The sequence below is a fragment of the Heloderma suspectum genome, chromosome 2 (assembly GCF_057233095.1).
Source record: "Heloderma suspectum isolate Gila_16-S chromosome 2, 16-S_ref, whole genome shotgun sequence".
In the NCBI taxonomy this organism is placed as follows: Eukaryota; Metazoa; Chordata; class Lepidosauria; order Squamata; family Helodermatidae; genus Heloderma; species Heloderma suspectum.
The window spans coordinates 384,085,135-384,105,900 of NC_139459.1; the positions used below are offsets into that span (position 1 = coordinate 384,085,135).

A 20,766-nucleotide genomic window follows, 5' to 3' on the forward strand; every position below is an offset into this window, starting at 1 on the left:
GAAAAGACAACCTCAGTTCTCGATTACAATTACACTCTTCTCCATCTCTAAGCAAAAAGTCCATCTGACTAAAACAGAAAACTGGGCCTTTTTTGGAAATTACTCACCTGTCAGTATCACTGACTGATATGTTATGATACTTTTTGTACTCAGCGTTTCCTCTGTAGGTACTCTGTAAAGGGAGCAAAGTAAAACTGATGGAGCTACCTGGAAATCTCTGATCTACTGAGATCCATCAGTCCATCTAGCTCAGCCTCTGCTGCACTGAGTAGCAGTAGCTTTTCTTCCCTGCCCTACCTGGAAATTCCGCCAGGGATTGAACCTGGGGGCATCCATGTGCAAAGCAGGTGCTCTTTGGGTCCTCTGGCCAAAACTAAAGTAAGACGCCAGTCCTCATGGCTCTGAGGAAAGGGCTGCTTTAAACAGGAACACCAGGAGTGGCCTCATACTGAGACGGTCCTCCCCAACTTCGTATCAAGCAGAAGCTCTCCTGTGTGTTACACAGGGTCTCTCTCTCCCAGGTTCCCTGCACATGCCAAGGATTAATCCTGGAACTAGCTGCATTTGAAGGAAATGCTCTGCCAATGAACTAAAGCCCTTCTTCTAAAAATAAAACAAGTTTCCAGTCCTCATGGTTCTGAATAATGGGCTGATGTAAGTTGGAAGTTGCTTTATGCCATTTCAGAGCTTTGGTACAATTAGGGCAATATTGCCTGCACTGATTGGCTGCTAGATTAAGTTTGCTCGAAAGAGGAGCAGGCAAATTCCTGGAGGTCAGGGCTATTGGCAGTTATTAACCCTGAGAGCAAAATAGAGATTACATTATAGGAGTCAGTCTAACACTGAACAGCAGTTGGTATGTGGGGGAGAAGAAGAAAGGAGGGCTATTGCCTTCATTTCCTTCTGGGGGGGGGGGCTGCAAGGATCTTGGCTGTCCACGGGCAGAAACAGGATGCTGATGTAGGTGGAACTACCTCGGTCTGATCCAGCAGGGCTCATCTGATTTTCCTGTTTCTATGTTCTTCATTGACAAATGATTGCAGGAGCTGTTTCAATCACGAGCAATTAGCCATTGTTAAGACTGAAAATGCTGCCCTGGGGAAATGATCTTGGTTAATTTTACTCTTAAAAAAGAACAGAAAAAAGGTTGCCTGATATTGATGTTATCATTGCATTTTGGTTTTACCCATAGACCACCTTGAGATCATTTGTGCCCTAAAGGCTGAAACATGAATAATGAAAATAATTGATAAAGAAATAAATTATAGAAGTGCTGAATTAGATCTCTGATCCAACAAGTTTCTATGAATGTAGTAAGACTTTGTGTCTCTGTGTGTCCACAGAACAAACTGCATGTGTCTGTGAATCCCTTGTGTAGATATTTTTGGCCCCAAAGGCTTTGTCTTTGCTTAAAAGGGTTGAACCAGAGGGATGTTAACGCCCCACTTCTTTTTCCTCTCATTGGGGTTGACACCCACCTCCCAACGTCTCTCTCAACGTTGCAGGACAGCAGTTAGGAACTACCAGCACTTCCTGGCCTTGGTGTTTGCCATCACTGAGCTCAACAAGGATCCAATTCTCCTACCCAACATGACGCTCGGCTTCCGCATCTATGAACACATGGACCTTGTCAGAGTGATCCATGTGAACAGCTTCTTTCTGCTTTCCACTCGGGGGCAAATGGTTCCCAATTATAAATGTGACAGGCTGGATAAACTGGTCTCCGTTATTGGGGGTCTCGACTCCAAATCCTCAAGACAGATCGCATCTGTAATGGGCATGTTCAAAGTCCCACAGGTAAGGGAATTTAATTTATCTAGCAACAGATCTGGGGGACCTGCACAGAAACAGATGAAAGGCCAAGGAGATGCGTTCTAGATGGCAGGAGTAAGGAACTAACCTTCTGACTTTGGCTAACCTGAGACACTATAACCGTGGTGGTAGCCAGGAATCTCAGGTGGTCATTGCATGGCTAATCTCAGCCAGCAATGGATCTGTTATGTAAGAACCAGTTTCAGATTGGGAGAAATAGAAAGGACTTTTGTGTCACCTTAAAGTCTCATTAACCAATAAGGTGCAATAAGACCCCTTGTTCTTCTTGCTGCCATTGACGAATGCAGATATCCCTCTGGACTCGGAGAACCGCCCCCCCAAAAAAAAAAACCACACACACACACACCCCAAATAACATTTGCCAGACTTTTGTTTATTGGGCTACTTGCTGTTACCAGCTGTTTCAGAGGCAGTATGAACAGAACACGGGTGGGATGGTGCTGTGCACCCATGTCCTCTTTGCGGGTTTCCCAAGGAAGTTGGGTGGCCACAGTGTGAACAGAAGGCTGGACTAGATGGAGCTTTGGTTCCATGCAACAGGACTCTTCTTCTTTTTCATTTCCATATAAAATAGCCTATGTTTCAGTCACATGCCTTCGGAGAGAAACAGACATTTTCTGCGGGGACATGTTAATGTTGTTGTTCAGTTGTTAAGTCGTGTCCGACTCTTCATGACCCCATGGACCATAGCATGCCAGGCCTTCCTGTCCTCCGCTTTCTCCCGGAGTGTGCCCAAGTCCATATTCATAGAATCATAGAATAGGAAAATCATACAATAATAGGGTTGGAAGGGGCCTACAAGGCCATCGAATCCAACTCCCAAATTCATTGCATTGGTGATGCTATCTAGCCATCTCATCCTCTGCTGTCCCCTTCTCCTTTTGCCTTTGATCTTTCCCAGCATCAGGGTCTTTTCCAGGGAGTTTTCTCTTCGCATTAGGTGGCCAAAATATTGGAGCTTCAGCTTCAGTATCTGTCCTTCCAATGAGCAGTTAGGGTTGATTTCCTTTAGGACTGACTGGTTTGGCCTCCTTGCAGTCCAGGGGACTCATAAGAGTCTTCTCCAGCACCACAGTTTGAATGCATCAATTCTTCGGCACTCAGCCTTCCTTATACTCCAGCTCTCACAGCCATAAGTTACTACTGGGAAAACCATAGCTTTGATTAGACAGACCTTTGTCGGCAAGGTGATGTCTCTGCTTCTTACTATGCTGTCTAGATTTGCCATAGCTTTCCTCCCAAGGAGCAAGCGTCTTTTAAATTCATGGCTACAGTCACCGTCTGCGGTGATCTTGGTAAAATCTGTCACTGCTTCCATTTCTTCTGGGGGCAGGGGACATGACAGAGGTGTAAAGAATTACGCATGGTGTGGAGAAAGTGGATAGGGAGACTTTTTTCTCCCTCTCACATAATACCAGAATCCAAGGTCATCCCATGAAGCTGATAGGTGGGAGATTCAGGAAAGATAGAAAGAATGACTTCTTCACATGGTGTATAATTAAAACTATGGAATTCACTACCTCAAGATGCAGTGATGAACACCAACTTGGATGGCTTTCAAAGGGGGCTGGACAAATTCCTGGAGGAGAAGACTATCAATGGCTACTAGTCCTGATGGCCATGGGCTACCTCCAGTATCAGAGGCAGTATGCCTATGTACACCAGTTGTTGGGGAACATGGGTGGGAGGGTGCTGTTGCACTCATGTCCTGCTTGTGGTTTCCTGGTTGACAGCTAGTTGTTCACTACATGAACAGAATGATGGACTAGACGGACCTTTGGTCTGACCCAGAATGGCTCTTCATATTTTCTTATGTTCTTATCTGTTGTGGGGACAGTTCATATTAAGCCCTACTGACATGGTTCCATGTTTTCTATTTTGTATTTCGTGATGCATTTCTAAACAGAATGGAACTGGTTTGACCAAATTATCATATCTTGGGAGGGGCCCCAAAGCCAGAAAGTCTCCAATATGCATACAAAGAGTCACATGTCATCAATATGGACAGAAGGCCCTATTCATTGCAATGCTTAGAAACTGTGTCAGGGTTACATGCTTAGCAGCCCTGACATTGGGGGGTGATATCCGTGCAAGAGGGGGGTACCTCGAAGACATCACAGAACCTCACTTTATACAATATGTCAATATCCATTTTTAAAATGGACACCTTCATTCTGGATCGCACCCCATGCATCTGAAGTCAGCTGCAGTCATCTATGGTAACTTATGCCATACATGTTTGTTAGTCTTTAGGATGCCACAAAATTCAGCTGCAACTGCCTAACAGGAAGTTTCTTCCTTCAGCTTGGTTATGGTTTGCTCGACCCAGAGCAGGGAGAAAAAAAGATATTTCCCATGTTCTACCAGATTGATCCAGAAGAAATTTCACAGTACATGGGCTTAGTCTGGCTGCTCCTGCATTTCCACTGGAACTGGATTGGGGTGGTTGCTCATAGCGATGACCGTGGTGAAAATTTCATCCAGACCCTGACGCCAATGCTCCAGCAAAAGGACATTTGTGTGGTCTTCACTGAAATGTTCAACCCAACAGACCCACTTCTTCACCTTCGTGTACAGACTGGATCTATCCCCAGTTCCTGGTTTGAACCCGAAGTGATTATTTTCTTTGCAGACTACAGTAGTATAGGACTTTTGACAGTGCTTTTGAGGAATCATGAACAAAAATCCAAGACCTCATTTAGGAAGGTTTGGATCATGACATCCCTTTCAGAAATTGATGCGAAAGGATCCTCCTTCATTGGGGAATATACAAAAACCATCCATGGTGCTTTGCACTTCAGAGTCCATAGAAGGGATGTTCCAGAATTCAAACATTTTCTCTCGGCTTTAGGTCCACTCCAACCAAAAGGAGACGTCTTTCTCCGTTTCTGGTGGGAATTGGCATTTGGCTGTAAGTTTCTGACATCAGGCCAAACCTCTCCAAGAGGAGAGGGAAACTGTACTGGGAAGGAGAAGGTACAGGACCTGCCGGGCTTCAAGTTCAAAATGAGCATGTACAGTCACAGCTACAGCATCTACAATGGTGTTTATTCTGTGGCACATGCTTTACAAGCTGTATCTGGATCCAAACATGGAATGTCGGGGAAAGGCAAGAGGCTTCTGAATATCGAGCCATGGCAGGTAATGTGCCTTCGGAATTGACATTCTTATAAAAGATTCCCTTGGTGATTTCTCAACAGTCTAATCCTGTTTTTCCCCATTATTACTATTATTAATACTATTATTATTATTGGGTTATTATTATTACTATTTCTTGTTGGTTAAACCTTTAATGTTTATTAATATGCGTTAACTGAATGGTAATTTATGGCCAATGGACATGGATTGTTTGCTTCTATTTCTGTGCTATAAGGCTATTTGGATATTTGGTTTGTTTTTATTGAAGATTAATATAATTCTTTTTTTTGTTTTTGTTTTTTCTCTTTCTTTCTCTTCCTTCTTTTGCCATCCTCCCTTCTTTCTTTTTCTTAGAGTACTGTAATGTTGGAAACAGAAGATTCTGATTATATTGTTGGTAGTTTTTATTTCATTTATAAAAATAAAATAAAACATAGATAAAAAAACAACAACCACCACAGTCTAATCCTGGAAGCAAAAAGTGAGCAGAGGAGAAGGACTATTAGTCCATTCTGAGGATGCGAAGAATGGCATTTCTCATTGACATCCTTCCTTAGCCATCATTTCCTTGAAGAGCATTAAGAATAGAAGTGGGTGAAGAGTGGCGGATATTAATATCAGTTCTGGGAAAATTATGTGTTTGCAACTGTGGATATTGATTAGGGAGGAATCAGGAAATCCCTCACCTCAAATGCATTGTTCTTGCTGTTAAGGTGGCAATGGTCCCCCACCATCTCTTAAAAGAAAACAGCGGGTAACTACCCCTGACACATATTCCTTCTTGCAAGCCAGTTGAAGACTCTCCCATGTTGGACTCTTTGCTGCTATGAGCAAACTCCCTCCAACTTCCACTGTAGATAGGAGGGTGGGTTCTAGCACATAGACCCCAAACAAAAGAGCCCAAACCAATTGGCAAGCATAGTCAAGCAGATAGCAGCCAAGGAAGATGCATCATAAGCATTAAACTAAACAACAGAGTATGGTGGAGAGGCCCCTTCATGGATCACTGCCTTGTTGTGGTGAAAGGGCTTGCGTAACTCAGTGAAGCCATAAGCTATGCCGTGCAGGGCCACCCAAGAAGGACAGGTCATGGCGGAGAGTTCTGACAAAATGTGGTCCACTGGAGAAGGAAATGGCAACCCACTCCAGTATTCTTGCCAAGAAAACCCCATGGAACGTTATCACAAGGCTAAAAGAGATGACGCCGGAAGATCAGCCCCTCAGGTCAGAAGGTGTCCAAAACACTACTGGGGAAGAGCAGAGGGAATTTCCAAGTAGCGCCAGAAAGAGGGAAGCGGCTGGGCCAAAGCCAAAAGGACACTCAGCTGTGGATGTGTCTGGTGGTGAAAAGAAAATCCGATGCTGTAAAGAATAGGGGTGGACGAAAGTCCCTTACCTGTCGTCGAAGGCTGTTCGCGGTGGGGGGGAGGCGCTTCACTGGTCCCCCCGTGAAGTTCAGGCCGGGGGGGGGAGGGTTCCTGCCTCGCCCGGCTGAAATTCAGGCCGGGGAGGAGGCGCCTCGCCTCGCCTCGCCCGGCCGCGAACGCGAAAGTTAAAAAAAAAACAAAAACGCCCCCTGATAGGCTATGTGACGATTCACGTAGCTTATCACGGTTAGATCTGCAAAGTCAGCCGTGATAGGCTACGTGAATTGTCACGTAGCCTATCATGGGTGACTTTAAAAAAAAAGCGCGTACGCTAATGGCGGACCCCATAGGGAGCCGCCATTCGCGTTCCTTATTTAGTCGCTGTAGTCTACGTAAATGTTTACGTAGACTATGGCGAAAATAAGGGCAACGCAAATAGCATTGCCCTTATTTTCGCCGTAGTCTACGTAAACATTTACGTAGACTACAGCGACCAAATAAGGAACGGGAATGGCGGCTCCCTATGGGGGCCGCCATTATCCGTACACACTTTTTTTTTTTAAAGTCACCCGGGATAGGCTACGTGACGATTGACGTAGCCTATCACGGCTGACTTTGCAAATCCAGCCATGATAGGCTACGTGAATCGTCACGTAGCCTATCAGGGGGCGTTTTTTTTTTCTTTCATTGCAATGGCGGCGGCGGCAGCCGGTCGAAAGACCGGCTGCCGCTCCCGCCTCGCTCGAACACCCGCCGAACCGCCGGCCGGACCAGCCACCGGGAGGGACATTCGGTGAAGGTAAGTCCCATCCCGGGGGGGGTGCGGGGGGCGGGGGGGTGCGGAGGATTTCTCCCCGAAACTTGTTCGGGGAGAAATTCTCCGCCATCCCTAGTAAAGAACAATATTGTTTAGGAACCTGGAATGTCAGATCAATGAATCAAGGTAAGCTAGAGGTGGTCAAACATGAGATGGCAAGATTGAACATCGACATCTTGGGAATCAGCGAACTAAAATGGAGAGGCATGGGTGAATTTAATTCGGGTGACCATCATATCTACTACTGTGGGCAAGAATCCCGTAGAAGAAATGGAGTAGCACTCATAGTCAACAAAAGGGTGGGAAAAGCAGTACTGGGGTACAATCTTAAAAATGAGAGAATGATCTCAGTACGAATCCAAGGCAAACCATTCAACAGCACAGTAATTCAGGTCTATGCCCCAACCATGGATGCTGAAGAAGCTGAGGTTGAAGGGTTCTATAAAGACCTACAACACCTTCTAGAACTAACACCAAAAAAAGATGTCCTCTTCATCATAGGGGATTGGAATGCTAAAGTGGGAAGTCAAGAAATCACCGGGATAACAGGCAGGCATGGCCTTGGTGTACAACATGGAGCAGGACAAAAGCTAATAGAGTTTTGCCAAGAGAACACGCTGATCATAGCAAACACTTTTTTCCAACAGCACAAGAGACAACTCTACACATGGACATCACCAGATGTTCAATATCGAAATCAGATTGATTATGTCCTTTGCAGCCAAAGATGGAGAAGCTCTATACAGTCAGTCAAAACAAGACCTGGAGCTGACTGTGGCTCAGATCATGAGCTGCTTCTTGCAAAAGTTTTTCTTAAATTGAAGAACGTCGGGAAAACCACTAAACCATTCAGGTATGACCTAAATCATATCCCTTATGAATATACAGTGGAGGTGACAAACAGGTTTAAGGGATTAGACTTGATAGACAGAGTGCCTGAGGAACTATGGACGGAGGTCTGTAACGTTGTTCAGGAGGCAGCAACGAAATGCATCCCAAAGAAAAAGAAATGCAAGAAAGCCAAGTGGCTGTCTGATGAAGCTTTACAAGTAGCTGAGGAAAGAAGGGAAGTGAAAAGCAAGGCAGAAAGGGGAAGATATATCCAACTGAATGCAGAGTTCCAGAGAATAGCAAGGAGAGACAAGAAGGCCTTCTTAAGTGAACAATGCAAAGAAATCAAGTAAAAGAAAAGAATGGGAAAGACTAGAGATCTCTTCAAGAAAATTGGAGATCTCAAGGGAACTTTTTGTGCAAAGAAGGGCATGATAAAGGACAAAGAAGGCAGGGACCTAACAGAAGCAGAGGAGATTAAGAAGAGGTGGAAAGAATACACAGAAGAACTATACAGGAAAGATCTGAATGTCCCTGATAGCCATGATAGTGCGCTCACTGAACTTGAGCCGGACATCCTCAAGAATGAAGTCAAGTGGGCCTTAGGAAGCATTAGTAACAACAAAGCTAGTGGAGATGACAGTATTCCAGCTGAGCTATTTAAAATCCTAAAAGATGATGCTGTTAAAGTGCTGCATTCAATATGCCAACAAATTTGGAAGACTCAACAGTGGCCACAATACTGGAAAAGGTCAGTTTCCATTCCAATTCCAAAGAAGAGCAATGCCGAAGAGTGTTCATACTACCGCACAATTGCCCTCATTTCACATACCAGCAAGGTGATGCTCAAAATCCTACAAGCTAGGCTTCAGCAGTATGTGAACTGAGAAGTACCGGAAGTACAAGCTGGGTTTCGAAGAGGCAGAGGAACTAGAGATCAAATCGCCAACATTTGCTGCATCATGGAGAAAGCAAGAGAATTCCAGAAAAACATCTATTTCTGCTTCATTGACTACGCTAAAGCCTTTGATTCTGTGGATCACAACAAACTGTGGCAAATTCTTAAAGTGATGGAAGAACCAGACCACCTTACCTGTCTCCTGAGAAACCTGTACGAGGGTCAAGAAGCAACAGTAAGAACCAGACATGGAACAACTGAGTGATTCAAAATTGGGAAAGGAGTATGACAAGGCTGCATATTTTTCACCCTGCTTATTTAACTTATATGCAGAGTACATCATGAGAAACGCCGGGTTGGATGAATCACAGGTCGGAATTAAGATTGCCAGGAGAATTATCAACAACCTCCGATATGCAGATGATACCACCCTAATGGCAGAAAGTGAAGAGGATCTAAAGAGCCTCTTGTTGAGGGTGAAAGAGGAGAGTGCAAAAGCTGGTTTGAAACTCAACATTAACAAAACAAAGATCATGGCATCTGGCCCCATCACTTCCTGGCATATGGAAGGGGAAGAAATGGTAGCAGTGACAGATTTTACTTTCTTGGGCTCCAAGATCACTTGGAGAACTGTGGTGCTGGAGAAGACTCTTACGAGTCCCCTGGACTGCAAGGAGGTCAAATCAGTCCTTCCTAAGGGAAATCAACCCTGAGTGCTCATTGGAAGGACAGATCCTGAAGCTGAAGCTGAAATATTTTGGCCACCTAATGCGAAGAGATAACTCTCTGGAAAAGTCCCTGATGCTGGGAAAGACTGAAGGCAAAAGGAGAAGGGGATGGCAGAGGATGAGATGGCTAGATAGCATCACCGATGCAATGAATATGAACTTGAGCTAGGGATGGCGGAGAATTTCTCCCCGAAACTTCGGGGGGCCGAGCGCCAACGTGTTCAGCCCCCCGAACAAGTTTCGGGGAGAAATCCTCCGCCCCCCCGCCCCCCGCCCCCCCCCGGGACGGGACTTACCTTCCCTGAATGTCCCTCCAGGTGGCGGGTCCGGCTGGCGGTTCGTCCGGTGTTCGAGCGGGGCGGGAGCGGCAGCCGGTCTTTCGACCGGCTGCCGCCCCCGCCATTGCAATCAAAGAAAAAAAAAAAGAAACTTCCCCTGATAGGCTACGTGACGATTCACGTAGCCTATCACGGCTAGATTTGCAAAGTCAGCCGTGATAGGCTACGTGAATCGTCACGTAGCCTATCACGGGTGACTTTAAAAAAAAAAAAAAAATGTGTGTATGGATAATGGCGGCCCCCATAGGGAGCCGCCATTCCCCTTCCTTATTTGGTCGCTGTAGTCTACGTAAATCTTTACGTAGACTACGGCGAAAATAAGGGCAACGCTATTTGCGTTGCCCTTATTTTCGCCGTAGTCTACGTAAACATTTACGTAGACTACAGCAACTAAATAAGGAACGCGAATGGCGGCTCCCTATGGGGGCCGCCATTATCCATACACACATTTTTTTTTTTTTTAAGTCACCCGTGATAGGCTACGTGACAATTCACGTAGCCTATCACAGCTGACTTTCCAGATCTAGCCATGATAGGCTACGTGAATCGTCACGTAGCCTATCAGGGGACTTTTTTTTTTTTTTTACTTTCGTGTTCGCGGCCGGGCGAGGCGGGAAGCCTCCCCCCCGGCCTGAATTTCGGCCGGGCGAGGCGGGAAGCCTCCCCCCCCGGCCTGAACTTCGCGAGGGGAGCAGCGAAGCACTCCCCCCCACCGCGAACAAGCTGCGAGAAAAGGTAAGTGACTTTCGTCCACCCCTAACTTGAGCACACTCTGGGAGAGAGCGCAGGACAGGAAGGCCTGGCGTGCTATGGTCCATGCGGTCAGGGAGAGTCGGACATGACTGAATGACTGAACAACAATGGTGGTGAGGGGAGAGGAACTTGTCTCCTAATGTGATGGCAGTCACTGTATTTTAGAAGACACCAGCAGCTTTTTACATGAGGAATTTATCGGGTGCTCAACCTTCCCTACTCACAGTTGTTTATGAGTTCTTTAGATGATGCTGTGACCCTCCCGTTTGGCTTCTGTTTTTAAACAGCACTCGCAGTGAGGTTTTTAGTTTTTTAGAGCAGGGAAAATGTGGGATTACTTAAAGGAAATGAGAAACAAACAAACACTTTTTCCACTTTTGTATTTGCGCTATTCTGACATTCCATAGTGCCACCTAGAAGTTATGTACCAGACAAACAGAAAAGGTAAAGCTCTCGTGTAGAGCTTGGATCTCAATTCTGTGACGAAACCAAAAGTAGAAATAACAGATTGCCCATGGATTACCAGGGTAATGAAGAAAAACTCCTTGTCTCTGTTTCCATTTCAGATTCTTGCCTCTTTGAGGAATGTCCGGTTTAACAACAGTGTTGGAGATGAAGTCTCTTTCACTAAAAATGGCAAGAGATATGATATCCTGAACTGGATCTCCTTCCCCAATTGGTCTTTTTCTCCTGTGAAAGTTGGAGGTGTGGATCCTGATGCTCCCACAGGCCAGGACTTCACCATCCATTCTGATTCGATCGTCTGGGCTACAGAGGTGAGAGGGAAATGAATGTTCTGGGGTCATGGGAAAAATAAAGGAAAGTTGAGTTCTGTCCCTTGACAACACAAGTTGTCCATCCAGATGAGACCAAAGGCCTATTGAGTTCAAGGAGGGGTCATTATCTGGAGCTAAAGAACCATATTTGAATGCAAATGTCTCTGATTTGGTTCCTGGCATCTGAGGGTAGGACTGGAATTGGAAAAAGTCCCTGCTTGAGCCCCCGGAGAGCTGCTGCCAGTGGCTGTGGACAATGCAGGCCTAGGCAGGCCCAGGGTCTGACTCAGTAGCAGATGGGACACAAGTGTGGCAGGAAGGAGGTGCCCAGGTTGGATGGAGCTGCAGGACAAGGCCGTTTTCTCTGTGCAGAGAGGCAAGGAGCTCCGTTCCCCTCTCTGCATGGAACAGAGAAGCTGTTGCGGTGGGCTCCCTGATGTGACGGGAGGTGAAGGCAATTTGCTGGTGGTGCTGGAGGGGCCTCAGTAAACCTATCCATCATGTAATGGGAAATTATGTTGAATAAGAATTTTAGTGCAATTTCTCCCACCTGGAAATCCTTCCCTTCTGTCTTTTCCCTTTCAGAAGATGCCTTTTTCAAGGTGTGTAAAGAGGTGCTCTCCAGGACACCGTAGAAGAGTTCCGGAGGGGAAGCCAATTTGCTGCTACAGGTGTGATCGTTGTCCAGAAGGGACGATTTCTAACTCAACAGGTATCTCAAACTTTGAGTGTCATATAAAGTAGAGAACTTACTGGAGTAGGAGGGCAGCCAAGAAAAGGGAAGATCATAGACCATGAGAAGAGTCTGCCATTTCCTCTAAGAAGATTTTTTTGGTCAACCCAAGTTCCAATTTCGTATTTCAGTTCTTACACTTTTCATTTCTAGTTACTGAATTTTCTTCATTGCAAAATATTGAACATGAGTCTGGGATGGGGGGGCATCATATGGGGGGGCATTTTGTGCCTTTTCTGCCTTGAGTCTTACAAATGCTGAAGCTTAAAGAGAAAATAATGAAAGGCGTGAAATACACTACGGAATGGATATTTGCATCACCTTTTTAAAGTCTGAACTGGCCCCCATAAAAAGAACATCTGTAGCATAGTTGAGATACTTCAATAATTGTTGCTAATTCCAGATGCAGATAGCTGTGTCCCATGCCCAGAAGATCAACACCCAAACAAGAACCAAGACCAGTGTATACCCAAGAAGATTCATTTCCTTTCCTATCAAGAGGCACTCAGCTACATTTTAGCTTCTCTAGCTCTTTTGTTGTCTCTGAACACATCTCTCATTCTGGCAACTTTCATTAAACATTGTGACACACCAATTGTCAAAGCCAACAACCGAGATCTGACCTACGTTCTCCTCATCTCCCTCCTGCTCTGCTTCCTCTGCTCCTTCCTGTTCATCGGCCAACCCAGGAAGGTCACCTGTCTCCTCCGACAAACTGCTTTTGGCATCGTCTTCTCTGTTGCTGTCTCTTCCCTGCTGGCTAAAACTGTCACAGTGGTTCTGGCCTTTATGGCCACCAAGCCCGGAAACATGGCCAGAAAGCTCTTGAGGAGGCAACTGACAAATGCCATTGCCTTGGCATGTCCTCTTATCCAAGCTGTAATCTGCACTGGCTGGCTGGTGACCTCTCCCCCGTTCCCAAACTTGGATTTCCATTCCCTGGCCAGAGAGATCATAGTGGAATGTAATGAAGGCTCAGTCACCATGTTCTATACTGTCCTGGCTTACATGGGTTTTCTGGCTCTCGTCAGCTTCATGGTGGCTTTCCTAGCGAGGAAACTGCCTGACAGCTTTAACGAAGCCAAATTTATCACCTTCAGCATGCTGGTGTTTTGCAGTGTTTGGATCTCCTTTGTGCCCACCTACCTGAGCACCAAGGGAAAGTCCATGGTGGCCGTAGAGATCTTCTCCATCTTGGCCTCTGGGGCTGGTCTCCTGGGTTGCATCTTTCTCCCCAAATGCTACATTATTGTGCTGAGGCCCAATCTCAATTGTAGAGATCAACTAACTAGAAGAAAATACTAAGGTATCCTGTAAAAACAAAATGAATCAGGGAACCTTGGTGTCTTCGCTGTTAATTCAGTTGACGATCTAACAGTCAGTCTCAATTTCTTGTCCAATTTGGTCTGTAGAGGGGAGCTGGATGAATGATCCAAAAGATAAGCTCTTTTCAGAAACATCCTTCAGGCAAAAAGACAAACATGTGGAGGAGGATGCCATCAAAAGATGCTCCTTCTCATCAGTCCTGGGATATTTGTAGGAGGGAACCAGCTCCAGTCCTGTCTGAGAGATTTTGGTGCCCTGCCACTGGTCCGGATGCTTTCTTTCATGGCTCTTTGAAGGACATTGAGTCAGTGACATGAAATGGACCTTGAAGCTCATTTGGTCGAACCCCTTGCTCAATGCAGGCTCTGAAAGTAGGAGGCAGCTACAACATCCCTGAAGGCTGGCTGTCCAGCCTCCCCTTAAACACCTGCAGCAAAGGAGATCTCATCACCTCCTGAGGAAGACTTTTTCTCTGCTGAACAAAGTCCAACTGACAAGATAGAGCTGATCTGGAAGTCTCTTAGGCCATGTTTCCCCAACAGCAGAAGGAGAAGCTACTGAAGAAGCACCAGAGTTTTTACAAGGAATCAGCTTGGCAACGAGCAGGTTCCATGAGCAGATTCTCTGCAGCAGTAGAAATCACTTCACAGAACATACTTCCTGGTGGGGTGGGGGTTGGACTAAATGTCATCTGACTGGCAGGGGCTGCTCAACCAAGAAGAGAGGCTTCCCCCCACTCTCCCCCTGCCTTCTCCTTTCCCCTGAAAGTCCAGAAGTACCTGCACTTCAGGAGCAAGCCTCATTGAGCACAATGGGAGTTACTTCCGAGTAGACATGCATATGCTTGTGCTGAGAAAGAGGGGCAGGGGAGATCACAAAGAGGGAAACCAGCCCCCATTTTATTGTAGCTCATTGACCACAATAAGAGTTACTTCTGAGGAGACAGTAATGGGTTTGTTGTGGGAAAGGGAGAGGTAAGCACAAAGACCGAAACCAGCCCCCCTTGCAACCCACAGGATCTCTATAAGGAAGCTGTGAAGTACTTTCTTCCTAAAGCAATGAATCAGAGCCTCGTGCTCAATTGCACTCAAGGAATTGAGCTTAATCGCACTTAAGGAATTGGGCTTTAAAATGTGCCAGTTGTCAATTGAGGGGCTTCTCTGTTATTTCTCTGGTCATTGAGAGGGCAAGCCTCATTCAGCACAATAGAAGGAAACTCCCCTTGACCGGGGTCACAGTGAAAGGCACCCCCCTGGACAGGGCTAGCGTTCCCGAGGACAATGCGGACGTCGGGGCACACAGCAGCTATACCGGGGAGAACCCGACTTAAGGAAAAGAACTGGGCTTTAAGCAGTCTCTAGAAATCTGGTGTTTCCCTGATAAGCTCTGGAGTGGCTGCTGGACAGCCACGACATCATGTATCCCGAATGACCTGAACATACAGCCGGCTCGGAGTAAATCGCTGGTGGAAACACCCCCTTAGTTAGCTTACGACCACCCTACCCATGTGCCAGGTGGGCGGGAGTGGTGCTGCCAGGCAATTTTAGACCCCAGACTTTCCTCCCCAATGGTCATTCCCTGCCTTCCAACTCTTTCTGCATTCCTGAAATGTGACAGCAGGGCTGGGAACGCTTCCACTCCAAGTCTGAATTTAGTTTCGGGGAAGCTCGCGGTTGGTAGCGGTAGGACACAATCCAGGGTGGGGTCGGGTGGAGGGCCAATGGGCCTGGAGAATATAGTGCCCTTTGAAGCAACCTGGGGGACCAGATTTGCCCCCCTGGGCTGGAGGTTCTCCAGTCCTGTGTTTAGGGATGGCGGAGAATTCCGCCAGGGATTTCAGGGAGGCCGAATGCACTGGCATTCGCTCCCCTGAAATCTGTGGCGGAACAGCCTGCCCTCCCGCCCCCCCCCCCCGTGGATCCCTCCCAGGAAGAGACTTACCTGGGGTGGATGTGCTGGATGGCGGTGGTTCCGGCGGCGGCTGCAGCGGGGGCTGGTCTTCCGACCGGCTGCCGCCACCGCCATTTGCAGTCTGGTCCTTTTGCTTTTTTTTTTTTTTTAACCCAGACATGATAAGCTATGTAAAGACTTATGTAGCCTATCACGTCTGGGTTAAAAAACAAAAAAACAAAAACGCATACACAAATGGCGGCGGCTACGGCGGCCGCCATTTGCGTTCCTTATTATTTATTATTATTTTCCTTCTTCTTCTGTGCACCCTGTTAATAGGGTCACCCTGCTGACATCTTTGCTGCTATGGAGCAATAGCAATAATATCAAGAGTATTACTATCACTTGACTGTGTATTACTGTTCTGTGTTTCAATGAGGGTTATTACTTTTATTTCAATATACATTTAAATTTGATCTCGGATGTCGTTTCTTTTCTTATTGCAAGTACGGATGGGAATCACACTGTCAGAAAAGACTGAACCTGCCCACTTCTCCTACCTAATGCAGAGATATTGTGGGTGGCTCATAGCATCTGCATATTACCCCGCATTTGCAGTTAGCACACACAGATTATAATCTGCCTTATTACCAATGTTCCTTTGAATGAGTGTCTGTTCTGAGCAGAAGCCAGATAATACTTCTATAGGGATGTACGAAAGGCACTTACCTTTCGCGGATTATGTTTATGGTTGGGGGGGAGGCATTCCATCCCTCCCCCCGGAATCCTTGTCGGGGGGGGAGGCCCTCCATTCCTCCCCCCCAGGAATCCTGGCCAGCTGGCTGTGCTCCGCAGGGATTCTGCGGAGCCGCTGGCCAGCTCCGCCAGCAGCCGGACATCCGGCCGCTGTCTAGCAGGGATGCAAATGGCGGTGGCCGTAGCCACTGCCGTTTGCGTCCCTGCAGTCAGCCGTGATAGGCTACGTAAATGTTTACGTAGACTAAGACGTGCCAAAATAAGGAACGCAAATGGCGGCGGCCATGACGCGTTGTTGTTTTTTTTAAAAAAAAAATCAGCCGTGATAGGCTACGTAAACATTTACGTAGCCTATCACTTTTTTTAAAAAAAAAACCTAGCCGTGATAGGCTACGTAAATCTTTACATAGCCTATCATGTTTGTTTTTTTAAAATTGGAAATGGCGGCGGCAGCAGCCGGTCGGAAGAACGGCCGCCGCCGTCGCCACCCCATCACCGCGGCCGCCGCCAGGAAGATCCACCCAAGGGAAGTCTCGTCCCAGGGGGGCGGGGGGGCAGGCCGTTCCGCCACCGATTCCGGGGGACCGAATGTGCTGGCATTCGCCCTCCCCGAGATCCGTGGCGGAATTTTCGTACATCCCTACTTCTGAATCTCTATTTCAGGAGGACCCTGAGGATCAGCAGTGACATGGGAGCGATGTGTATACATGGAGGGATCCTCTTGATGTTTTTACCAGGGTCGCATTCCACCTTATCTCCGCTTCTCAGGGAAGCGGCTAGGGGGAACGGAGCTCTGCCCGCTGAGCTTCCGCTCATTCTGTGCTGGTACATGATATGGCGCTCTGCCACAGATTGCCCCGACATAGTCAAAGCATCCTTCTGTGAGGCAGAATATCAGAGCATGTTGATATAGCCAGAGAGATGGCAGGTGGCTCCCGCTGGCCTTGCGTCAGTCCGGAAGAACAAGGGAGGGAGGACAGGAGAGAGGAAAGGAAAGTCTTGATGTAAGCCAGACTCAGGGCCAAAGTAACATCTCTCTAAGCTGGTTTATTTCCTCCAGAGTAAGCCTCCATTTGGATCAGGACCATCATGCTCCTGTATGCAGGTTTTCCCAGACATTTTTGTCCTGAAGACTTTTTTTTTCAGTTTTGAGGGAGACATTTTTTTGCATTTTTTAAATACCCTACCCCTCTGGGCAGCGAGGGTGGGATTTCAGGACCAAAATGGGAGGTTGGGAAGCTGAACCTTCCCCCATCCAGACCGCCATCATCCTGATCCAAATTGAGACTATGCATGCTTACTCTAGAGTACATGAACCATAGATGACCCATTTGTGATTGCAATAAGATTTAGTTTGGCGACCAGAAGGAGCTACAACATTGATAAAAATGCTCCGGCAGCTTTCTCAGAAATAAGGTCTACTGAGTTCCTGGAGCCAACCTCCATCCCATAATGTCTTACTCAGTTGAAAGAGGGATTTCATTTAATGGGACATACACTCTAGGAAGTCAGAATACAGTTGCAACCTTCCTTTGGGATCCATAAATACCACTAGAATGTTCGTTGTCATTATTTATTTATTATTAAATTATTTATTATTAAATTTATTAATCGCCCATCTGGCTGGTCACCCAGCCAGTCTGGGTGATGTACAACGTACAATAAAACAGTTTAAAAAAATAAAATTCTATAATAAAAACATTCTCTAAAATACCCTAACCCACCCCTAATGCCTGCCTGAACAACCACGTTTTTAATGCACGACGGAAGCTCATTAAAGAGGGGGCATGGCGGAGTTCCCTAGGGAGGGAGTTCCACAGAGTGGGGGCCACCACAGAAAAGGCCCTCTCCCTCGTCCCCACCAGTCTAGCTGTCCTGGCTGATGGGACAGAGAGAAGGCCATCCGAGGCTGATCTTGTTAAGCGGCCTGTCTGGTGCTGCTGGAGGCGCTCCTTAAGATAGGCTGGGCCGGAACCATATAGGGTTTTAAAGGTCAAAACCCACACCTTGAATTTGGCCCGGAAAACAACTGGTAACCGGTGCAACTCCTTCAGCACCGGAGTGATGTGATCTCGCCGGCGGCTGCCTTTAATCAGGTTAGCAGCCGTGTTCTGTACCAGCTGCAGCTTCTGAACCGTCTTCAAGGGTAACCCCACGTAGAGTGCATTACAGTAGTCTAAACGAGAGGAGACCAGGGCATGTACTACCAATGGGAGGAGATGGTCGGGAAGGAAGGGGCACAGCCACCGTATCAGATGGAGTTGATACAGCGCTGTCCAGCTCACAGCTGACACCTGAGCCTCCAAGGACAGCTGGGAGTCCAAAATGACCCTCAGGCTGCGGACCTGGTCTTTCAAGGGTAGCCATACCCCATTCAACACCAGGTCAACATCCCCCAACCTCCTCTTGTCTCCCACCAAAATTACCTCAGTCTTGTCACGGTTCAGCTTCAGCTTATTCCTCCCCATCCAGCCACTCACCGTCTCCAGACATTTGGGCAAGGATTCTACGGCCAACCTTGGTGAAGATTTGAATGAGAGGTAGAGCTGCGTGTCATCCACATACTGATGAGACCGCACCCCAAACCTCATGATGATAGCCCCCAGCAGGTTCACATAGATATTAAATAGCATCGGGGAGAGGATGGAACCCTGTGGCACCCCACAAGTGAGTGGCCACGGGTCTGAAAACTCCTCTCCCAGTGCTACCCTCTGGTACCTGCCAGAGAGGAAGGACCGGAACCACCGCAATACGATGTCTCCAATGCCCAACCCCTCCAGGCGGTCCAGGAGGATACCGTGGTCAATGGTATCAAAAGCCGCTGAGAGGTCGAGGAGAAAAAGGAAGGAGCATTCACCCCTATCCAGAGCCATCCTCATATCATCTACCAAGGTGACCAAGGCCGTTTCTGTCCCATGCCCAAGCCTGAAGCCCGACTGAAATGGGTCTAGAAATTGTTGTTGTTCAGTCATTAAGTTGTGTCTGACGGTTCGTGACCCCATGGACCATAGCACACCAGGCCTTCCTGTCCTCCGCTCACTCCCCGAGTGTGCTCAAGTTCATAATCATTGCAGCGATGATGCTATCTAGCCATCTCACCCTCTGCCGTCCCCTTCTCCTTTTGCCTTCAGTCTTTCCCAGCATCAGGGTCTTTTCCAGGGAGTTTTCTCTTCGCATTGGGTGGCCAAAATATTGGAGCTTCAGCTTCAGTATCTGTCCTTCCAATGAGCAGTCAGGGTTGATTTCCTTTAGGATGGACTGATTTGACCTCCTTGCAGTCCAGGGGACTCGTAAGAGTCTTCTCCAGCACCACAGTTCGAATGCATCAATTCTTCGGCACTCAAACTTCCTTATAGTCCAGCTCTCACAGCCATACATTACTACTGGGAAAACCATAGCTTTGATTAGACGTACCTTTGTCGGCAAGGTGGTGCCTCTGCTTCTTACTATGCTGTCTAGGTTTGCCATAGCTTTCCTCCCAAGGAGCATGAAACATTTAATTTCATGGCTACAGTCACCGTCTGCGGTGATCTTGGAGCCCAAGAAAGTAAAATCTGTCACTGCTTCCATTTCTTCCCCTTCTATATGCCAGGAAGTGATGGGGCCAGATGCTATGATCTAAGTTTTGTTAATGTTGAGTTTCAAACCAGCTTTTGCACTCTCCTCTTTCACCCTCAACAAGAGGCTCTTTAGATCCTCTTTGCTTTCTGCCATTAGGGTGGTATCATCTGAGTAACTGAGGTTGTTGATAATTCTTGCAGCAATCTTAATTCCAACATGTGATTCATCCAGCCCAGCGTTTCTCATGATGTACTCTGCATATAAGTTAAATAAGCAGGGCAACAGTATACAGCCTTGTCGTGCTCCTTTCCCAATTTTGAACCAATCGGTTGTTCCATGTCTGGTTCTTACTGTTGCTTCTTGACCCTCGTACAGGTTTCTCAGGAGACAGGTAAGGTGGTCTGGTACTCCCATCTCTTTAAGAATTTGCCACAGTTTGTTGTGATCCACACAATCAAAGGCTTTAGCGTAGTCAATGAAGCAGAAATAGACCTTTTTTTGGAATTCTCTTTCTTTTTCCATGATCCAGCGAATGTTGGTGATTTGATCTCTAGTTCCTCTGCCTCTTCGAAACCCAGCTTGTACTTCTGGTAGTTCTCGGTTCGCATACTACTGAAGCCTAGCTTGTAGGATTTTGAGCATCACCTTGCTGGCATGTGAAATGATTGCAATTGTACGGTAGTTTGAATACTCTTTGGCATTGCCCTTCTTTGGAATTGGAATGTAAACTGACCTCTTCCAGTCTTGTGGCCACTGTTGAGTGTTCCAAATTTGTTGGCATATTGAGTGCAGCACTTTAACAGCATCATCTTTTAGGATTTTAAATAGCTCAGCTGGAATACTGTCATCTCCACTAGCTTTGTTGTTAGTAATGCTTCCTAAGGCCCACTTGACTTCAGTCTCTAGGATGTCTGGCTCAAGTTCAGTGAGCGCACTATCATGGCTATCAGGGACATTCAGATCTTTCCTGTATAGTTCTTCTGTGTATTCTTGCCACCTCTTCTTAATCTCCTCTGCTTCT

At 46.9% G+C, this 20,766-nt stretch overlaps 1 protein-coding gene across 1 annotated transcript; it reads left to right on the forward strand.

The window, feature by feature from the left end:
- Positions 1-1,590: 1,590 nt before the first annotated feature.
- On the forward strand, positions 1,591-13,517 carry LOC146356392 (vomeronasal type-2 receptor 26-like). The gene is made up of 5 exons (XM_084830081.1): positions 1,591-1,797; positions 4,087-4,974; positions 11,270-11,479; positions 12,065-12,191; positions 12,616-13,517. The coding sequence occupies exons 1-5, from the start codon at positions 1,591-1,593 to the stop codon at positions 13,515-13,517; spliced, it is 2,334 nt and encodes a 777-aa protein (XP_084686207.1).
- The last annotated feature ends 7,249 nt before the right edge of the window (positions 13,518-20,766 follow it).